This window comes from Periplaneta americana, chromosome 5 (genome assembly GCF_040183065.1).
Source record: "Periplaneta americana isolate PAMFEO1 chromosome 5, P.americana_PAMFEO1_priV1, whole genome shotgun sequence".
NCBI lineage: Eukaryota > Metazoa > Arthropoda > Insecta > Blattodea > Blattidae > Periplaneta > Periplaneta americana.
The window spans coordinates 73705884-73726615 of NC_091121.1; the positions used below are offsets into that span (position 1 = coordinate 73705884).

The following is a 20732-nucleotide window of genomic DNA, read 5'->3' on the forward strand; positions in this document are numbered from 1 at the left end:
TTAAAACATACAGATCGAGAAAACGACACTAACAGCGCCCGCAAAGCCGAAAGCCCGCACGACAATATTACGTCGCGTCCTTGACGTAAAGACTGGTTGTGAATGTTTCGAGACTCGATATTGATCATCTCCCGAAATCCCGAAGTTAACATTTGTTTATACCTGACTGAACTTTTATCTACTTTGGTAACTATTATATATGTATAAACAATCAAGTAGCCTATTTGAAACAACTCTAGTGTATAATAATCCGTTCGCCAGTCTTTATTTAATTACTAGGTTCTTATTAAAAGGCAAGAACTTTTTCTTTTCATATGTTTCAGATCAAGTAAGTAGCTTAATATCAAAGACGGACATCTGACCTCAATAGAAATTTAGATAGCTGTGGTTTTTTATACAATTTTTCATGCTCTTTCCAGTTATAGTGAAACCATATGCAAACTCTAACACTACATTTATAAAATAAATTGTTTTAAATATTACAAAGAACATTGTGATTTAAAAAATTGCCCTTAGATCAAAACTATGGAGATGACAGATGTCCGTCTTTGATATTAAGCTAGTGTGCAATCTCAAGTAAAAGATGTCATGTCATGTTTTATGTTTCTTAGAAATGCAAATCTGAGAATTGTTTTTCTTCTTTATTTATATAACCATAGGTAATATCATATAATATAATCAGAACATTTTGATAACTAAGATACTATTCTGTTTTGTCTTTTTGTCTCATTTTAACATTTATGTTATTTATTTCAATGATGTATATTATTCAAAGTTACGAAATCTTTCCACGCCGACCAAATGCTATTTCGAGAATGACGAGCGAGACTCGAAGCGCAGCGAGAATGACGAGCCCAGACTCGAACGACAAATGCAGCGAACACAGCGAGCGAGAGCGGCAGTTAGTTTTGTTCATCTCTAGTAAAAATGTTAATCCAGTCTAATCCATTTTCTTGAGTACACTTACAAAGTCATCTGTTGCATGATGTAAATTACGTATTAAGGACGAAGCATTGGTTTTATATGTTGCGTTCATCTGTCTTGAAAGTGGAGAAAATTTGTCCTTATATTGTTTTTATCATTTTCATAATAGGCCTACTACTTTAAATGTAGTCCATTTTGAAATGCCGTAAAATATCTCTCCCAAAACAGGAAAATACGGTTTACATACTATCATACAAATATAAACAGCATACGCTGCGTCGCTCTAGATTATTTGTGTTCAGAGCTGGAAGTTCTGTATGCTGGACGCATACTCCGCTCTGTAGGCCGAGGACTTGGAGCGACCGGTCCGGTTGGAGAACTCTGAGAAGCGGTCAGCCTCGCCGCCAGGGTGGTGCGGTTGAGGCATCAGCAGCACGGGGTGCAGGTTCAGCGACTTCCTGGAACCCGCTACAGATTGCGCGTCACCCACGAATCCACCGTTCACTTCACCTGCAACCACACCCACTAGAGGTCAGCAGTGAAAGGATGAATAACATCGCAACGTTGCGACACTGTGGACAAATCATATCCACAACTGGGCCTCCCTATCGACACGTATGCAAAGTATGCAACACTACTTAACGGAATGGTGTTTATTAATTAGATTTATTAGGACATATATTACACAACTTACAAAACTAAATTGTGTTAGAACTGTACAAAATATAGAATGCATCAAAGGGCATGATCATTGTTATTCACTAATTAAGATAATTAGAAATACATATTATAAATGATGAACATGGCAGTAGTATTGGACTAACATCGAGATTTCAATACTTATAGAATGACAAAGCTCTTATTAGACAATTTTGTGTATTTTGGGTTGTACAGTAATATTAAATATGCAAGAGTTTCAAAGTATGTTTAGAGAAAGAAAACATTAAATTTTCTTACTGAAGAATGCTGCACTTGTCTACAAGTAGATCAACACGTGAAACTCTTACATATATATCGTATATGTTACCGTATATACAGAGTGACCATAAAATTCCATTACATAGGATGCTGTGTCACTTCAGGTGATCTCGCCATGTAGAAAAGCTGTACGTGCAAGATATTGACGACAGAGGAAGGAACTGAAGTGATTCTTCTGTGCGAAGAATAGTGATCATTTTGGAAGGATGCGGAGGAGTTAAATTAGAGATGAAGATAAGTGACGAAGACCATCTTCTTGAATGCATTCATGAAGGCTGCGCCAGTATCGATGTTGATGCTGCCCTGCTTGCCAGGATTCGCCAGAACTTCCACATGAGGTTCCAAAAATGCTTGGATTCTAACAGCACATAGAACACTAACAATAGTTTAATTTTATGGAATGGAACTTTATGGTCATCCTGCACTACCTGTAACTGTTTTATTTCTGTGATAGTTTTGTAACAAATGAAGGCTTGAAGTAAATAAGGGTGTAAGTGCCATTTTCGTGAAAATTGTGTGTTTTCTGGAATAATTTATGTATAACATAAGTGAGATTCAAAGCCCAGACTCGTTCCTTTTTCGTTTTACTAGGCATTCATACTGTAGATGTGCCAATATCTTCAACATAATAAGTTGATTATAACTCAATTTCCTCGAAAGTTTGAAAATGGCACTTCAATTCTTCATTAATGTTTTTAATACTTATCACCGATTTAATGTTTTTGTGCTTAACAGACAACACTGTATCCAGTAGGAACTCTCAACCAATAAATTATTGTCCTAAGAAGATACGTAACTATAAGAAAAAATTAAACTGTTAATACATTCATTTTGCCAAGTATGTTTGTACCCTGTAGGCCTATATTTTATTTCAAGTTATCGTTCCAAAGCCAGAACATATGAACCCCCTGACGAGATTTCTGTACCTACAAGGAATTTATAGTCCCGTCGCTCTTATTTCCGGCAGCCATACACGTTGTAGGTCGGCTACATTTAAATGAGTATCTTGTCATTCGCTGCTGATGACGTTATGCACTTTCTAAGGCTCGATAAATAATTAATATAATCGCCCGCCATTTTGTCTCTTTCGTTGGCATTCGCAGAAAGCACAAGAGGACGTTATTTGCCGCTAAATTATTTGCTCAATTACAGTGCGTTTGGAAGTAAGTGTAAGTTAAACCACATAAGTTGAATAATTATATGATAGAAAATTTGTTATTAAATTGTGTAAATATTGTGTATTATCATTGTTTGTGAATGTATCAGTTTTAAGATTAAGTTTATGTACTTTTGAACTATTAATAAATAATATCAATAATTACAGTGCGTTTGATTTATTATCATACTGTAGGAGCTACAACATGATAATGTTTAACGGTGCGGCAAATAGATTCCTCGTCTGGTAGCTCGGCAACGAAAGAACAAAAATGGCGAACGATACTACTTACCTAGACTTTATAGAGCCTTCACTTCCTAGGACGTAAGCAAAGAGAAGAAGTCACGCCGAAAATATCAGCGACGCGACTATAGTTAGAGCCTACACTTATTTGCCGGAAGGAGCAGAGGGACAATTAGTACGCTCATCGCCTCAAACGCCACCTAGTATGCAACATATTACTAGGACGCGAGAGAGGACAACTTTGGTCCAGAGACTCTAATTTAGGTTTGGAGGTCTTTAATGCGGCGGAAAACACCGACACGTGACACATGGCTTAAAGTCACTCCCGGAGAACTTTCGCTCCAGATTTCTGGTCCTGAAAAATCCATCAACCTGCAACCCTTGGGTCTAGAGAAGAGCGCTTTATCTTTAGACCACTGGGGCGACATTGTGACAAGTACAGACGTGGACAGATTATTCGACTAAATTAAATATATGTGCAACGAACCTGTATTTATCGGTAGAAATAACGAACAAAAATGCTTTTTACTCAGATATAATGAACAGAAAACTGAGTCTTGAGGTTACTAATATTTTGTGAACATTCCTTTATTCTTTATTAACACCTTGATTTTGTCAGGGAAGCTGGAAACCAAAGTTTGACACTTTCTTTGAATATCAACATCTTTTAGTCAGATATCATATAGTGTTTAAATGAGTCCATGTTTTGTTCTAAGCCTCTTTTTTTCACTTTCTTCTTCAGTAGGCCTATAGATCACAGATTTTCAATTTCGTTCATGTCCGGTCTTCTTGCAGGTCATGGGAGAATATCTACTGCAGTATACAATTAAAACACCAGTAGTACCAACATAGCCAGTAAAAATATACCAGAAAATGTAAACAATCATATTTACAACAATAGAGACTCTGTGAATTATACTGATAGTTGATATGACGAATTATATTATATTTCAAGAAAACGTTTTAGTCTAATAAATAATTAGTCCACGTCTGTATGTATGTTAATCTCCTTCAACATTTCTATCTCCTTATTCACTTCGTCATGGGGAAAAATACTGATGCTGCACGAATTCAGGGTATCCTTTGAAACACTGCGGAATCAACCTGACTGGAGGACACTCGTTACATTTGAATACACATTGAAAACATGTCTATAACAATCTCAATATAACATCTTTACTGTATAAATTACTGTACAGTGATAACTAAATCGAAAATCAATGTCCACGAAATCAATAGAAAAGAAAATCTCTCGAAATTGCGAACCGAATTTTTCTGCAGCTCACCTTTGTAGAGAGATCCGTTTGCAGCATAGCCTGGTTCGGCTTGCAGCCTGACGTGCCTGGTGGCTAGGATGAAGGCAAGAGCTGCCAAGATGATGGCGTCGAGGCAGCCGATGACGGCCAGCAGGTACGCCCATCGCAGACCACATTCCCCGAGCTCGTAGCGGCCCGCAGACGTACCACAGGTCCGCTTTACCTCACTGGCGTCCCAACCGGCAGGGTAGGTCACCACGCCGACAACCAGACACACCGCTGCAACAGAAGAGCACATCGGTCATTGATATGCATTTGTCACGAGTCAACGGCAGCGATCCCGTTGCTAAGAGACTCACGTACACAGGAAGAACCTTGCAGCATTGCCTTTTGTATGCTGCTTGTAATGTTTCTTTACGAAGTAACTTTCAAGTGACCACAACCACAGAATTATAGAGGAGTTCTGAAATATTTCAATAATCATTGGATGCAGATTATTACCCGGATACAATAAATCTACTGCACATACAGTATTAAATTCACTTTCATCTACATACCTAAAGTACAATATGTGATTAAATTAACCATTACTCATGATGTATTAAAATTAACATCAATACAATCAATAGAAATTACTTAAAAAAACAACAGGATGTAGGTACGCTTTTTGATCATAGGAGGAATGGTGAAATAACCTACTAGAAGAATTAGGAGTTGAATAAGCACAAACGAATACAAACATATAAAACAATTGGCTACAACATAATTATTTCAAGAATGAATAACAACGAAATTCTAAAATTAATGTTGAATTATGGATCAAAAGGAAGGAGACGACCAGGAAAACCTTTCAACTACTGGACGAGATCGAAACGGATTTACAATAAACCTTCGTGAATGGAGATGATGATGATGATGATGATGATGATGATGATGGTGGTGGTGGTGGTGGTGGTGGTGGTGGTGGTGGTGGTGATGACGACGACGTCGACGAAATTAACATCACACATTTTAACACATTTTACATAAATTTCATATCCCTATGACAATCTACAGAAAGTTATACATTTTGACTTTTCGGTCTCTGCCTATTTTAAAGATGCAGTATCAGAGTAATGTACGGTAGCCCACAGCTCAGCACTGCCACTCCGCACACTTAACAGCCCAGCCCACCCAAGACCAACACTGCTTGACGTGGCCGCTTCCTAGCCCATCGCACTGGGCTTCGAAGACCACCGTAGCCCACCGCACTGATATCAACCCACCAGTTGGTTACATTCTGCTGCTTTTCTGCTTGCCATCCATTTCTTAAGTTACATACACTCATGGCTCACGTGACATGTTGGATGCATTTTGGAGGAGTATCAGTAGTGATGAAAGTTATATTTAACTTAGGTTTAAGCTATTTTCTTTTTTCTAGTAGGTTATTTTACAACGCTGTATCAACATCTTAGGTTATGTAGCGTCTGAATGAAATGAAGGTGATATTGCCGGTGAAATGAGTCCGGGGTAAAGCACCGATGGTTACCTAGCATTTGCTCATACTGAGTTGAGGGAAAATCCTGGAAAAAACTACAATCAGGTAACTTGCCCCAACCGGGATTCGAACCCGGGCCACCTGATTTCGCGGCCAGACGCGCTAACCGTTACTCCACTTATTTTCTTTCAACTATTAAAAGTCGTTAAACCAGCATGTTTACTCATCCCTGATAGCATGATTTGGGTTGTCTATTCGAATGTGGGCGGCGTTTCTGAAACAATGTGTATACTGTATTCTAAAAAAAATCGTTATTACTACGTTTCACAATCGTCATCTTTGTGTCACATCCGAAGCCTCAAGCATTGGTAGGCCTACTAACTCTAGAGATTCTTGAGGCAATATCCTCTACCGTAAGAATCCCATTCAGTTGATCATGATACGAAGAAAACAATTTCCTAATACACCGATGATAAGATGACTCCGAATTATGAAGAAATGTTGGAAAAATGAATAAATTAATAAAGAAATACGGAACATAAATGCTATCTAATAATAGTTGAACACCATGAGAGTTTCATAAGATGAAGTCCAAACATGTGAGGACCAACGTACGAAGAAGCAAAGTGAGTCCACTGTACTTCTTTATTTTAAGGTGAAGATAAATGTAATCAAGGTGACGGAATGAACTTAGGATCAATCCCAAAAAGGTTGTCCAACATTTTCCGTGAAGCAAATTGTGAGAAAACTCCGGAAAAACTTCAGCTAGTCAACTTGTTCCCATTAGGATTTCAACCCGGATCAGCTATTTTCGTAGTCAGATACTACTACATAGCGATTAAACGATGACAGAAAAACTGGAGGACTTCCCAGAAAATGTGCTTCAACACCATCTTTTTTCAACAGTAATGTCACAAGAAGTCTGAGATCTGCCTATAAATCCACGAGCGAAGCGAGGACTATTTCGTGAATAAAATAAAAATGTAAATATTGTAATATATATCCCTAAAATTCGTTCACAAAATATTAATAATTGTATATTTATGAATACTTAACCTATTCAGACATTGTGAAGTCGAAATAAATGAAAAGCGATTACTGCAATAAAGAAATTGAATGTTATTCAGTAATGTCAATTGAGAAAAGCGAAATACAGGTTTAAAAATGTTAATTACATGTACTGCGCTTTTCTCTTGTTATTATAACAGAAATACGTTTACATTATCTGCTAAATCATAATTTAATTTAAACATTTTGTAGTATAATTACAAATAACTGATTAATGCATTAATTAAATGAACAATAATTGTTATGGAGTGTTATTTTCTTTAGATACAATGGACATGGAATTAGAAGTTGAAGATGCAGATTTGGAAATAGGATTTCGCACTTTATTTAGTACAATGGATTCATGCTCATCGATTTACTTGGAAACAGTTGGCGACACTGACTAAACAAAAGAATTGATAGTGATAAATCGAGCTGCAGAAATTATCCCGATGTATGACTAATTGGTTGGAATTCAAAATTTCATTACACTTCATTGACCGAAAATGGAATGACGTCATATAAACGAAATAGTCACCATAAATTAATTTGGACTCGCTGACGCTCTAGTTTATCTTGTGCAAATATATCGCCTTACATTAAAAAAAAACTTGATTTGAGCATACCTTTAAGATACAGTAAAAAGGAATGTATACTTTGAAGATAATATCGGTAATAGACGAACAAGTTTTTTTTCCATAACTGATATTAAAGTATGCTTGTAATTCGGTTGCTTAATTCTCAGGAACGTGTTGAATATGACAGCAGTTACTGGTATGACTTTAAACAACTATGCATAATCCAACAGACGACTTCCAGTGCCTCGAGAGAATTGAACCAACGAAGCGTGTGAACGAGTTCAAACAAACGCTGCATAGTGGATCCCTTACGTAAGAGAAACTCGAATGCAAAGTGTGTCTTAACTCGTATCTTGCTCTCGGCTGTCATAACAGAAGCGGTGGTGGCTAATTTATAGGAACTGGGATTATATTCGATAGGACTAGGCTATAATTAATACAGCCTATTACGCTTGGTTACGCATTGCGTCAAGCCACGATCACGTTCTTATGTAGGCCTTACGCAGTCAGTGATACTGAATCAATAATACTGACAGTACTCATCAGTATTTTAGCGATCCTACAGATCAGTATTATTGTCTATATTTCTGGTCAGTATTAATGCGCTTCTTGATCCTATCGTACAATGGGTCGTATGTTCAGCTGTAATATTAGCACTAGCCACAAAATGCAGGGTTAAATGGAAACGATTGGTTAAACATTGATACAAAAGCGAAAGATACATTCTCAAATTAATTTGTGCTTGAAATAGGCCTATAGGTTATTTATTGACACAAGATTAAAAAAACAATTTCCAAATTAATAACGGCCTACTTTAGGCAAATTACTTCGAATAGTAGACCCCTTTCAGTGAAGCAGAATACGAACATGAGAATCTGTTGGCGATAGTAGCGATCCCAGTGGTTAGCAACTATCTATGGATGCATATTTACTACGTATTGAGCTTCTTGACTGTATATACTAGACTGTGGTAATATTGCGATATTTTGCAATTGGAAGAGATTTGAATATTTAGTTTTCTGCTACGACACTATTGTCTATCAGTTCAGCATATTAAAAGTTGTACCTCCATTGATATAGCTAAACTAGAGAAATGACGAATGATAAGTAATTTTATTAATAATGCAATATTTATTTATTATACAGAGTGGAAGGGAAATAATCCTGAATATTAAAAGGCCCATAGGATACACTTAAATAAATAGGAAACAAATATTACGTTTTGTGATTAAATGCACGGTTAATTAGACAATTGAGTTGGAAGTTTCAGCAGTCTGGCAAATCGCCGCTAACACACTGCTCTTCTTTTTCTCGTAATACAAATGTAAGAGGTCAACGAACTCAAGTCTGTCTCCCTTGGTGAACTATCTCACAACTCCCTCTCTGGAAAACTGTCCACGGTATTGAAATACCCTAGAGAGATAAATGATTCCTTATTAGATTTTCTATCGATATGGACAAAAATCACGACCCTACTCGTAATAGTTACCGATTAAGAGGGTGATAAACATTTGAAAAAAAAAAACTTTTTTTTACAGAGGAAACTATGAGCTTTCCACCAATATGGTATTATACAGGGACATCATTTTATTTTTACTTCAATTTTTATTGTACCTTAGTTTTTTAATGTACTTCACTCCCACCCCCTCTATTAGTGAACTTCCAACTGTTCTCCTCACAGAACCAAGCGTATACAGTCAAAGTCGCCTTAAGGTTGTAGTAAACACAAACAGTATTGAGTTAGTCAGTATAGTACGTTCCAGAAATATGTTCGCGTTTTCCAGTGACGAAAGAGCTTTCAGTATTGAATCATATTTTCGCACAGGTACTGTCGTCCGTTTGCCTACGTCGCATCACGATTTCCCTCACCCGCAACTGTTTAAAATAACTTAAATAAAAGTAATTAACTGTCACGTGATTTCCCCCCTTTCTACGACCCTGCGATATAATCACTTGGACGGACAGCAGATAGCATGTCTGAGTAATTTTATCTGTGCGGGTCGGGCAGAAGTGAAGATTTAATTTACAGTACGTAAGGTACTCTTTTATATAACAGGTATATAATTATTTCAACATGAGTTACTAGTACGAAGGACGAAACTGGTAATTGGAATTAGGTACAATAGTCTATAGTGCGATAATATGCACAAAAGAACCTAAATGAACGGCCACCATTTTCAAAAATGTGTTTAAATATCCATATTATGATTATTTTTCAATTTAACTTCATACTCTATATTGTACGCTAATGTGCTGTAGACAGTATAATATACACTGCATAATGAATATGTTCGCATGGATAACTCAGTTCATGAGTAAAAACACTTATTGTTAATACTGTACTGTATCTTGATTAAACAAAAACCTAATGAAAATTATCAAATTCAAAATTACGGTATTTCCTAGTTTACGTAAATGAACTACTTTTCTTCCCTCCTATACTTAGTAAAGTGATTTGTTTGTATTTTACGCCAGTATCATCGAACTTCAATCGTGGAAGGGGTTTCAGGCTCTGAACCATTAATCTAAAGGTATAGCCAGGTTAATATTAAAAATGTTAGTAAAAATAAAATGATGTCCGTGTATATTTTTTGTTACATATACTATGAGCTATTCGCTCTGAAAATCTGCAGGATTATTTCACTTCCACCCTGTATACAAACAGAAATTTCAGAATCAGATTTATTCCCCCCGTGTATGGGAAGAAAAGTGTCAGGAGACTATCATTCTAAGCAGATATCTCAATTGAATTATGTATATGTTTTTTTTTATTAGATTATTTTACGACGCTGTATCAACATCTAGGTTATTTAGCGTCTCAATGAAATGAAGGTGGTAATGCCGGTCCAGCACCGAAAGTTACCCAGCATTTGCTCGTATTGGGTTGAGGGAAAACCACGGAAAAACCTCAACCAGGTAACTTGCCCCAACCGGGAATCGAACCCGGGCCACCTGGTTTCGCAGCCAGACGCGCTGACCGTTACTCCACAGGTGTGGGGATGTATATGGTAAAGTTCAGTTCGTGTACTATGTATATGAACAGAAAGATTAAGAATTAAAAGTTGTGTTGTTGAGAGAAACAGGAACTTCTGATTTCTTTAGAAATTTAAGTGCATGAAACACCCACGATGATGGTTCAGAGCTTCGGCGCTATTATTTTCTTTAATTCCTTCCGATGATTAAAGCGCAAGATATTTATTTTTTCCTCGTACCTTCATGATGTGCATTTGGTTCAATTTTTTCAAACACATCCAACAGTGCGTCAAGTAATATATTCGTTTGTTTATATTCACATATAACGCGTCGAATGAGACCCATTAATCAAGTAATTAACTGAAATGTTGCAATATCTCCAGGTTATCTGGTCGTACTCCATCCGTTGAATACTCCACCTACTACATCATCGTCCATGGCGTTCAGGGGAAATACTCTCCATCTAATTTTATTTGATTAATCTCTTCATCTGTCCCGAGCCGTGGCGTCGTGGTCTAAGGCATCCTGCGTTATGGAATGCGCGCTGGTTCGAATCCTTGTGGGGGAAGAAATTTTCTCATAACATTTCGGCCAGTGTATGTGAACGGTGCCCACCCAACATCGTGATGCACTTGTGGAGTTATGATAGGTAACGAAATCCGGTTGCAAAAACCAGCTGTAACGGCTGGAGGGGATCATCGTGCTAACCACACGATACCTCCATTTTGGTTGGATGAACGTCCACCTCTGCTTCTGTGTGTGAACGTGAGGCCAGCAGCCAGCTGGTCGGTCTGGGCCCTTTGAGGGCTGTGGCGCCACAGATTAATTATTATTATCCAGCGGTCATCAGCACAGTGCACCCTCAGGCTAGCGTTTCTTACCAGCGGATAAGAAAAGCATTAACATGCATCCGTGGCTGTTGGCGGATATGCTTTCTCTCCCTCTTCCTTCTGCACGACGGAGCATATTCAGATACACTCTTTACCCGTTCTCCATTTCAGCGAGTGCTGACGACTACTGATGTAAACTATCTAAAGCAAGATAAAAATCATATAAAAAAACTAGTTTAAGAAAATTTCAAATTCTTTGCCATTTTGTTTTCGATTTCAAATAAAGGCCTGCTACTTTATTTTTACTAAAAATTACACTATTCTGCGATGAAATTCCTGCCTCCAAAGTTTTAATGTTTTTAGGGTATTTTTAGCATGCTGAAATCAAATTCAAAGCCAAAAAGTTCCTATCACGTACCATTTATTTGTTATTTTAATTTTCTTATAATATATTACGACAATTTATAGCGTAATTATTTAAACTGTAATACTTTAACATATGTAGGTTTAGTATGTTAGGATATTAAAACCAAATGTATTCAACATATTTTTAAGGTGTTTATATTGAAAACCAAGAACACTGGATGTTTCTTAGCAAATAGGGGGTGCAAGCATATAAGGAAGTTAGGGCGAAATAACGTGCAGCTTTGTCATTATTTTTATTTGTGCCACTCTTTGGTGAGAGACTGAACTCAACTCGTCTAGTTTCTCTCACGTTTCATTAGTCTGCGTTTCATCTGGAAACGAAATGAAATCAGTTTGAAGCTTTATTGTGGAGTAGAATGTTGAAAGTTTTTAGTTCAGTAAGAAAGTATTTATCATGTTGGATCGAGGATGTCTAAATAATCCAGACCACCTTTGTTATACTGTATAACTTATGAAGGATATACACATAGCCTAAGCAGAGGTGTAATATTACAGATTTTGTGAAAAAGTCATACCATGCCTATTTTGGAATCAAACTTGGAGACCAAAGTAAAGCTTGGGCACCACACAAAGTATATAGAGTATGCACTGAAGAACTTCGTCATTTGATCAATTGGAGAAGACAGTTGCTATCTTTGAAGCACCTATGGTTTGGAGAGAGCAGTCGAATCATAGTAATGACTGCTACTTTTGTTCGTGTGATGTGAAGGGGTACGATTCTAAACATAAAAATCAAATCGCGTATTCAGTTGTTCGGTCAGCCATTTTACCTGTGCCTAATGTACCAATTTCTGTACGACCACAAAATCTTAAACAAACATCATTCTATTGGTACTGACAACGTGAAATAGGTTTTAAATACTTTTTCTCCGAAGATGATAATCTTGTATTTTGCAGTAATGTGAAAGACTTTATGCTAAAACTTGGACTTCCAAACTATGACCTAAGTGAATGAAGACTGTTCATTCATGCTTCCAAGCGAAGTTTAAAGGATTTCCTCCTTCATAAGGGACACAATTTTGGTTCAGTGCCCGTTGCCTATTCAGTGATCCTCAAAAAATCATACACAAATTTGCAACTGCTGTTATTGCGACTAGACTATAGGAACACAACTGACAAGTTTGTGATGATTTCAAAGTTCTTACTATGTTGCTGGGTCAACAATCTGGTTTTACCAAATTTCCATGCATTCTTTGCTTGGGATAGTAGGGCACGAGTTGATCACTGGACTATGAAAGACTGGCCACCTCGACAAAATTTGGAAGTCGGTTGTAAGAATATTTTGCGCGAAAGCCATGTGAGTTCTTCTAAAGTTGTGCTGCCATCTCTCCACATCAAGCTTGGCTTAATGAAACAGCTTGTAAAAGCTTTAAATAAGGAAGGAGGCTGTTTTAAGTACATATGTGAGAAATTTCCACTACTATCTGAAGCAAATTGAAAGAAGATGTATATTTAAAGGTCCTGACATAAGAAAACAGATGTCTGATGCAGCATTTAAATCACTATGGATAAAAAGAAGAAAACAGCATGGATATCTTTCTGTGAAGTTGTTTTAAAATTTCTTGGTAACAACAAGGACCCTAATTACCAAAACAATGTGGCTAACATGCTTGAAGCATACAAGGAATTTGGTTGTAACATGAGTATCAAAATTTTCTGTTTTCTCAGCTAGATTGTTTCGCCGAAATTCTAGGATTTTTCAGCTACGAGTAAGATGAACGATTTCACAAGGATCTGCAAGAGTTCGAAAGAAGGTAGCAGGGACGCGGGAGCATCAGTATGCTTGATGATTATTGTTGGCTGTTAAAACTTGAAATACCTGAAGAGAAACATAAAAGAAAGAAGAACAGGAGGGTTTTCTCAACTAAGAAGCAAGTGGTGTAATTTTTTGTGTGATACATTGTGCTAATTTATATTCCAATAGTGAAAATATAAATGAGACAAAACAAAGCAAAAACACTCTACAATGCATGAGGATTAAGTTGGCGTGATTTCTACTGTCCTTGTCTGAGGTCCTTGTCTACCGGTTGCCACCAGATGTGACGGGCAAGAGGTTTCCTTTTGTACAATTCTTGGAATTCCCTGTCTCCTCCCTTCTCCCTTCACACTTTTGCAAACCCAATTAGTGGATCTCTCAGTGGCGTCTCGGGGTTGTTTGAGTTCATTAGTTAATAGTATTTTGTGAATAGTGAAGTGAGTTTGTCTTTTTTTTATTGGGTTATTTTACGACGCTGTATCAACAGCTCAGGTTATTTAGCGTCTGAATGAAGTGAAGGTGATAATACCGGTGAAATGAGTCCGGGGTCCACCACCGAAAGTTACCCAGCATTTGCTCGTTTTGGGTTGAGGAAAAACCTCGGAAAAAACCTCAACCAGGTAACTTGAGGGATTCGAACCCGGTCACCTGATTTCGCGGCCAGACACGCTGACCGTTACTCCACAGGTGTGGACGAGTTTGTATCTTGTTGCACCAATTTAATATAATATAATTCACAAATTAAAATGTTTTCGGAGATGCATGGTTTCACTGTTACCTTAAATATTGTAATGAGTGTTGTGCTCTTGTATTTAATAATAATGGTGGGCAATATGGGAAAACGCGGGAAAGCCTTGAAGTCGGACGGTATGAACATGGTTATTAATGCATATAAATTCTTTACTGGAGAATATGAGGCACTGAAATGCGGAAAACAAACAATATCTGTGCCGAGTTTCATCGAAAGAACTGCTGCAGCGACAGATATATCATCTCGTGGTGTTAACAGGATTAAAATAGAAAAAAAAAAAAAAACAAAAACAAAAGAAAGCGGAAGCGGAATTGGAAGCGTGCTGCGATCTCCAGGAAAGAAACCCCCGAATGGGATTCTTAAAAAACGTGTGTAACAGGTTAAAAATGAGCGCACTTGCAAAAGTGACGGAAGAAAATTAGAGGAAGGCCTGTAAACACGTAGAAAAAGTTGAAAAATTTTATTGGGGGAAGGATGGACTTGTAGATGGAAATTTATTATTCGTTCGTAATCAATTTGGACGACACGGACATGGACGAACTTTCTGGCGGAGTGGAGTCAGAATTTGAAGAGGAAGAGAATGCCGCCACTGGTAACTCGTGGTCGTTTGAAGGAGTGTCGACCATCATAAATGAGGGTAGAGAGAGATGGTGAGCATTCTCTCTCTTTCTAAAAGGGACTAGACAAGTAAATCCTCATGGACTGTAGTGACATGCATGAACAACCATACACATAATTTCAGCAAGTTGTGTCTTTTAAATATTGCTTTTGAATTTGAAATAAAAAAGTGAAATGAAAAAGTTTGTGATGAAATTCACGTAATTATAAAATACATTTAAAGTGATTTTGCAAACAAACCTGACGTGATAGAAGCAAACGGATTGAAAATTCGGATTCAGCACATCGACATTATATAAAATCACATTACTTAGTTTAGGCAACAAACACAAAGTTGAAATTCGCAAGCTAGTGTTATTTTCTATGTCCATCAGTTCGGATAAATTGACTGCTGCACACTGAACATGAACAAATTCATCCAATAGTTCAGGAGAAGTCACTGTAACTGATGGACGGACAAGAGAGATGGCATGCCCGAAAACAATATTTTTCTTGGTACGAGAAATGATGAAAACGTTCATTTCTGCGAAAACTCCGTAATACTTCTTTAAAGAGAAAGTAAAATGTAAACATGAGTGTGTTAATGCCAATATTCTGGGCGTTAGGCCTACTTGTACAAGGATGTCACCCTTCCGCTCAATTAGCGCCAATGTAGCTGTTGTTTTTCCAGCAAGTGATAAGTGAAATCTCGTGTAGCGGCGAACGCTTCAAAATTAAGCTTTCACTGGACATTAAACTCCAAAATTGCTCGGTTGTAAGGTTCTCTGTCTGAAGACCGAGGTGCCCGTATCAGCTTCAGGCGTTTTCATAGAAACATATTACGTGCAACATAGGTCGTAAGGATCCCATGGAGTTTTTTTTTTTTAAGTTGGTTATTTAACGACGCTGTATCAACTACAAGGTTATTTAGCGTCGATGAGATTGATGATAGCGAGATGGTATTTGGCGACATGAGGCCGAGGATTCGCCATTGATTACCTGGCATTCACTTTACGGCTGGGGAAAACCTCGGAAAAAACCCAACCAGGTTATCAGCCCAAGCGGGGATCGAACCCACGCCGAGCACAACTTCAGACCGGAAGGCAGGCGCCTTAACCGACTGAGCCACGCCGGTGGCTCCCATGGAGTTGATACGTTACACTAGTATCTCATCACTACATAAAAATAATGATTAATTATGATTTATGAATAGTGTAACTATAGCAGAGAAAACGGGAGTGACGCGAGAAAATTTCCCTCATGTCTACCATAATCCTTCATGTCTACCATACATTCCACATAAGACACACCGAATATGAACTCAGGTAACGTTGGTACTTCAGTCATTAGGTTTAATGATGCTTCACTCCAAAACTAGCTCCACATTTCATAAAAATCGACAGCTGTATACTTCTATATTGACATAAAACCAATGTAAATTTGTTTTCTTATATTTACACTTTGAGGATTTTCATAACCTTCTCGTAGTTTGAACAGTAATTCATTGCCAAACGTTTTTTACTATCATGGACACATGGTGTGACTTCTGTGACGAGGGGTCTACACTATACCAAATCTGCGCTAAGAGAACATAGAACATCACATTGGCAATGGATAAAATATCCACGAATTAAATGGCATTCGAACTTACGACTTTCATTTCCCAAACGTTAGATCTGAGAACTTTAGCTGCTATGATTTATGACGTTAAAGGGAGGGACGAGATCACCATTTACGTACTGCAGATCAAGTAGGCTTATTGTACAGTAGTGGCAAAAAAAACCAGACCGACCTTTGTAGCTGACTTCAGAGCCTTGTTCACTCCAGAGCACGATAGACTGGTAACTAAGACTTTAGTGGTTCGAATCCTGCCTGGGAAGGAAACTTTTTTTTGTTCCTTATTCTAATTTATCTCCAATAGTTTTCGATTGCTGGTAAAATTAATGTTCTGGGAAGAATAAGTTAATTAAGTAGTAAAATATCGCTGCAATCGAAAAGTATTGGGAATAAATTTGAATAAGGAACAAAAAAAAAAAAGTTTCCTTCCCAGGCAGGATTCGAACCACGAAAGTCTTAGTTACCAGTCTACGTGTTCTGGAGTGAACAAGGCTCTGAAATCAGCTACAAGGGTCAGTCCGGTTTTTTTTAACACTACTGTACATCTCTGTGAAATGAGCTTCATGTCAATTGTGTGCACCTGATTCATCAGCTGGTTCCTCCATTCACCGTACCACACGTTTTTCTATAGCCTTCTATACCCGTAATACTATTCCCTGGTGACGGTCCTCCATTTCTCAATCCCTTGAGCAGTGGAGATCCCTGGAGACAGTCTTCCGCGCCGTATCATCTCCAAATCGTCTAGAATACTCACCACTGCCATCTACCTGACTCTGGACATACCATGAGGAGACACACGTCGCAAGAGGAGAACAAGTCAGCACCAGTATACATATAAGAAGATGTCGAATGTTATTTTCAGACAGGAGGAAATTATGATTGGGGATTGTGGAGAGTACTGTTGGAATGATGAGGGAGAATACCGAGAAAGTCCCTCGTAATCATTGCAGATATACGGTAAGAACAGTTTTATATAGGCCTATTTTCACACATGCCTAAAAATATATCAAGATAGAATAATTCTACGTAAGTACGAGAATGTTATCGCAGATTTTTGTTATTTGTAATCTTACTTATGGGAATCATGCTGTGAAAGACGTTCTTTATGTACTATGTATTTCTGAAATCTGTAACATAATAACTTAAGGTGTGTGCCTGAAAAATATTAATTTGACTGTTCATACCTGTATTTTATTAGCATAACGTAGACTTCTTTGGCTGACGCATAGGTTTTTCATAGAGACCTTACTTTTTTTCTCTCTTATACGAAGATTAAAGAGAAAGTAGCCTATTGTCGAACTGCAAAAAATCTATTCAATATTATTTACTGAAGGAAGGAGTGGACAAAAATTCTTCGACACTGGGATCATTACAGTCCATAGTACTTATCTACTAACACCTTAGCAAGGAAGGAATGAAATAGAACGAAATGGGTGGACATCCAGTCCCGGAGCTTAGAATCTTGCTATTGGTGACACCGATCGTCAGCGATTCATGATTATGAACTTCACATGGAAAGAGCAATACATAATGATAATATGAACTGGAGGGTGTTAATGGAATGAAGTGTGTAAAGTTTTAGAAAAGGCGACACCAGAAAAAATCCTCATTATCTTTATTCATTGAATACCGAAAATCGAAGTAACAAAATAAAACCTCGTATTGGAACTGAAATTAGAATTCCGATATACTTTCCATACGTTGTTGATAAAATAGAAAGATAAACATTAAACCTCAGAAACTAAATTTCATAATATATATATATATGTGTGTGTGTGTGTGTGTGGAGATATCGTGTGGTTAGTACGATGATCCCCCCCCCCCCCAGCCGTTATAGCTGGCTTTCGTAACCGGATTTCGCTACCTATCGCAGTTCTCCAAGTGCATTAAAATACTGTGTGGGCACCGGTCTCATATACCGGCCAGAATTTTATAAGAAAATTTCTTCCCCCGTGAGGACTCGAACCAGCGCGCATTCCGTAACGCGAGTCCTAGGCATGATGCCTCAGACCACGACGTCACGGCGCGGGACAATGAAAATCATAATCACATGAAATTATCATCCTTAATTGGACCATTCATTCCATTCTTCCTCATATTTACAAGCTGAGGGACTCTCTGGTCATGTGGTCAGCATGACGCAAGATCATAATTTAAGACAATACGAACAACACGAAGGCTAGGAATAAACATCGAGGGCCATATTCATAGACATTATTAGCGCGGGTTTCCGGTGGATGATCAGCGAACTAACGTTTTTCGTATTCATAAACCTGTGTTAGCGATATGATATGATATGAATCCTGTACAAGTAATCAGTCGATAGCCGGGGCTAGTTTAGCACGCTCGTAGCGCGGGCTAGCGAAATGTCTATGAATAACATCCCGAATGACTGTGGTAGAATGACAAATCTCTATATCTTCCTGCAAAAGAAAATGAAGTTCTGTTGTCTTGTAGTTGAAAACGCAACTTGAGCCACAACTAACAATAATACGAAGACGAAGTTACATATGCACACTTGCACCTATGTGCCCATCTGCTTAATGTTAGCCACTCAACCAGTTCCCCTTTCTCTCTCTGGGCTGAAAAGGTTAGCTTCCTCATACACCAGTGACGTGAACATAAACTCTTCCGGTTCTCTTCTTCATGTCCCAACAATCTCTGGACTAGTAGTGTAGTAGTAAATGTGTGGAGAATTTCATCCTGACACAATGTAGGCCTACTGGCCATACATATTCTTCATTTCATATTATTATTATTATTATTATTATTATTATTATTATTATCATCATCATCATCGATGTGTTGTTCAGGAATTAGGATGTGTGATCCATCCTGCTCACTTACGGGACACCTTTGAACTAATATTATAGATTCACAAATAGCTGACCTCACTAATCTTATGGTTAACACGTAACAAGGATACTTCAAGACAAGATAGGCCGAGAGAAGATGAACACAAGAGAGACAAATAATTCCTTGCCAAAAATTCAAAAAGTTATATTCTGGATCCGACCATCAGATTCGAGACGCATCAGAATCAACCCGAGGAGGTTAATCTAGAGAAAAGAGCAATGTATGAACCAACTGTCCCTATATATATATATATATATATATATATATATATATATATATATATATATATATATATATATATTCAGGGATATAGAAGTCATCAGATTAATGGTGGGCGCTAGAGGGACCATAACAAAACAGTTCGTCTCATTCTGTCATAAATTTGGAGTCCCAGCAACAACAATAATTAATGAAATTTCTATGTCAGCTTTGAAGGGTTCTCTGCAGTTTTTACAGCGACACTTGTACTTCAATTCAAATTACAGTTGAATTTTCTCATATTTTTTATGTTTTTTTTATTTTACTGCAAATTTTAATTATTCTAAAACATTATTTACTGTAAATTTCAGTTTATTGTGAACAAACTTCTTTAAGACATTTTTAATGTCACATCTTAAATGTTACTGTTTAACATTCTTTGTCTTTGGCAACCTCATCGAGTTGAGGAAGATTAAAAATTAAAATTTTAAGGATATTTACAGGATTTATTCATCGAAAATCTTCCTTGATACAGAAGTGCCAACTTTCCACGTGAGTTATCAACAATCCCACAGTGAGGGTGAAAACCGTGCTCCTACCCCTTCTAACAAAGTCGGATGTAAAGCATATTCATTAAATAATATAATTACTTGTTGCCTGTCACTTCTACAAAAAAAAAAAAAAAAGCTTTGTAGCATGTTTTGAATCTTGAAACTAGCAGCTGTTTTGCTGCAAATTTCTTCTTAAAGCACACTTTTCTTGTGATGTCATTTAGATATGAGTCAGAAATGATTTCAGTTTTGCTGTGTATAATGTAGACCTGAATTTTGATTATTTTTCTTACAACACTGAAGACTCTTTCTGTGGAAGAGTAACAGACATATTCAGACCTATTACTGTAAACATAAATGTAGCCCACTTAATGTTTCATAGACCTACTTGTCCATTTTCATTTCTAAGTTCTACAATTTGGTCTAATTTGCATCTATTCTATCCATTCAGGATAAGTACAGCATTCATAAGCTGCAAATTCTTCTTCAAGGTTATGTTCACTTCATTAACCAAATTT

General features: G+C 37.4%; 1 protein-coding gene across 1 annotated transcript in view; it reads right to left on the reverse strand.

Annotated features, from left to right (window-relative positions):
- Nucleotides 1-1079: 1079 nt before the first annotated feature.
- The window catches only part of Tmhs (Tetraspan membrane protein in hair cell stereocilia), a 112908-nt gene continuing 93255 nt past the window's right edge, over nt 1080-20732 (reverse strand). Inside the window, exons 2-3 of the mRNA XM_069826013.1 lie at nt 4588-4836; nt 1080-1434 (exon numbers count right to left, since the gene is read on the reverse strand). Coding sequence (XP_069682114.1) covers nt 1223-1434; nt 4588-4836 — 461 coding nt within the window. The 3' untranslated portion in view covers nt 1080-1222. The remainder of the gene's footprint in view (nt 1435-4587; nt 4837-20732) is intronic.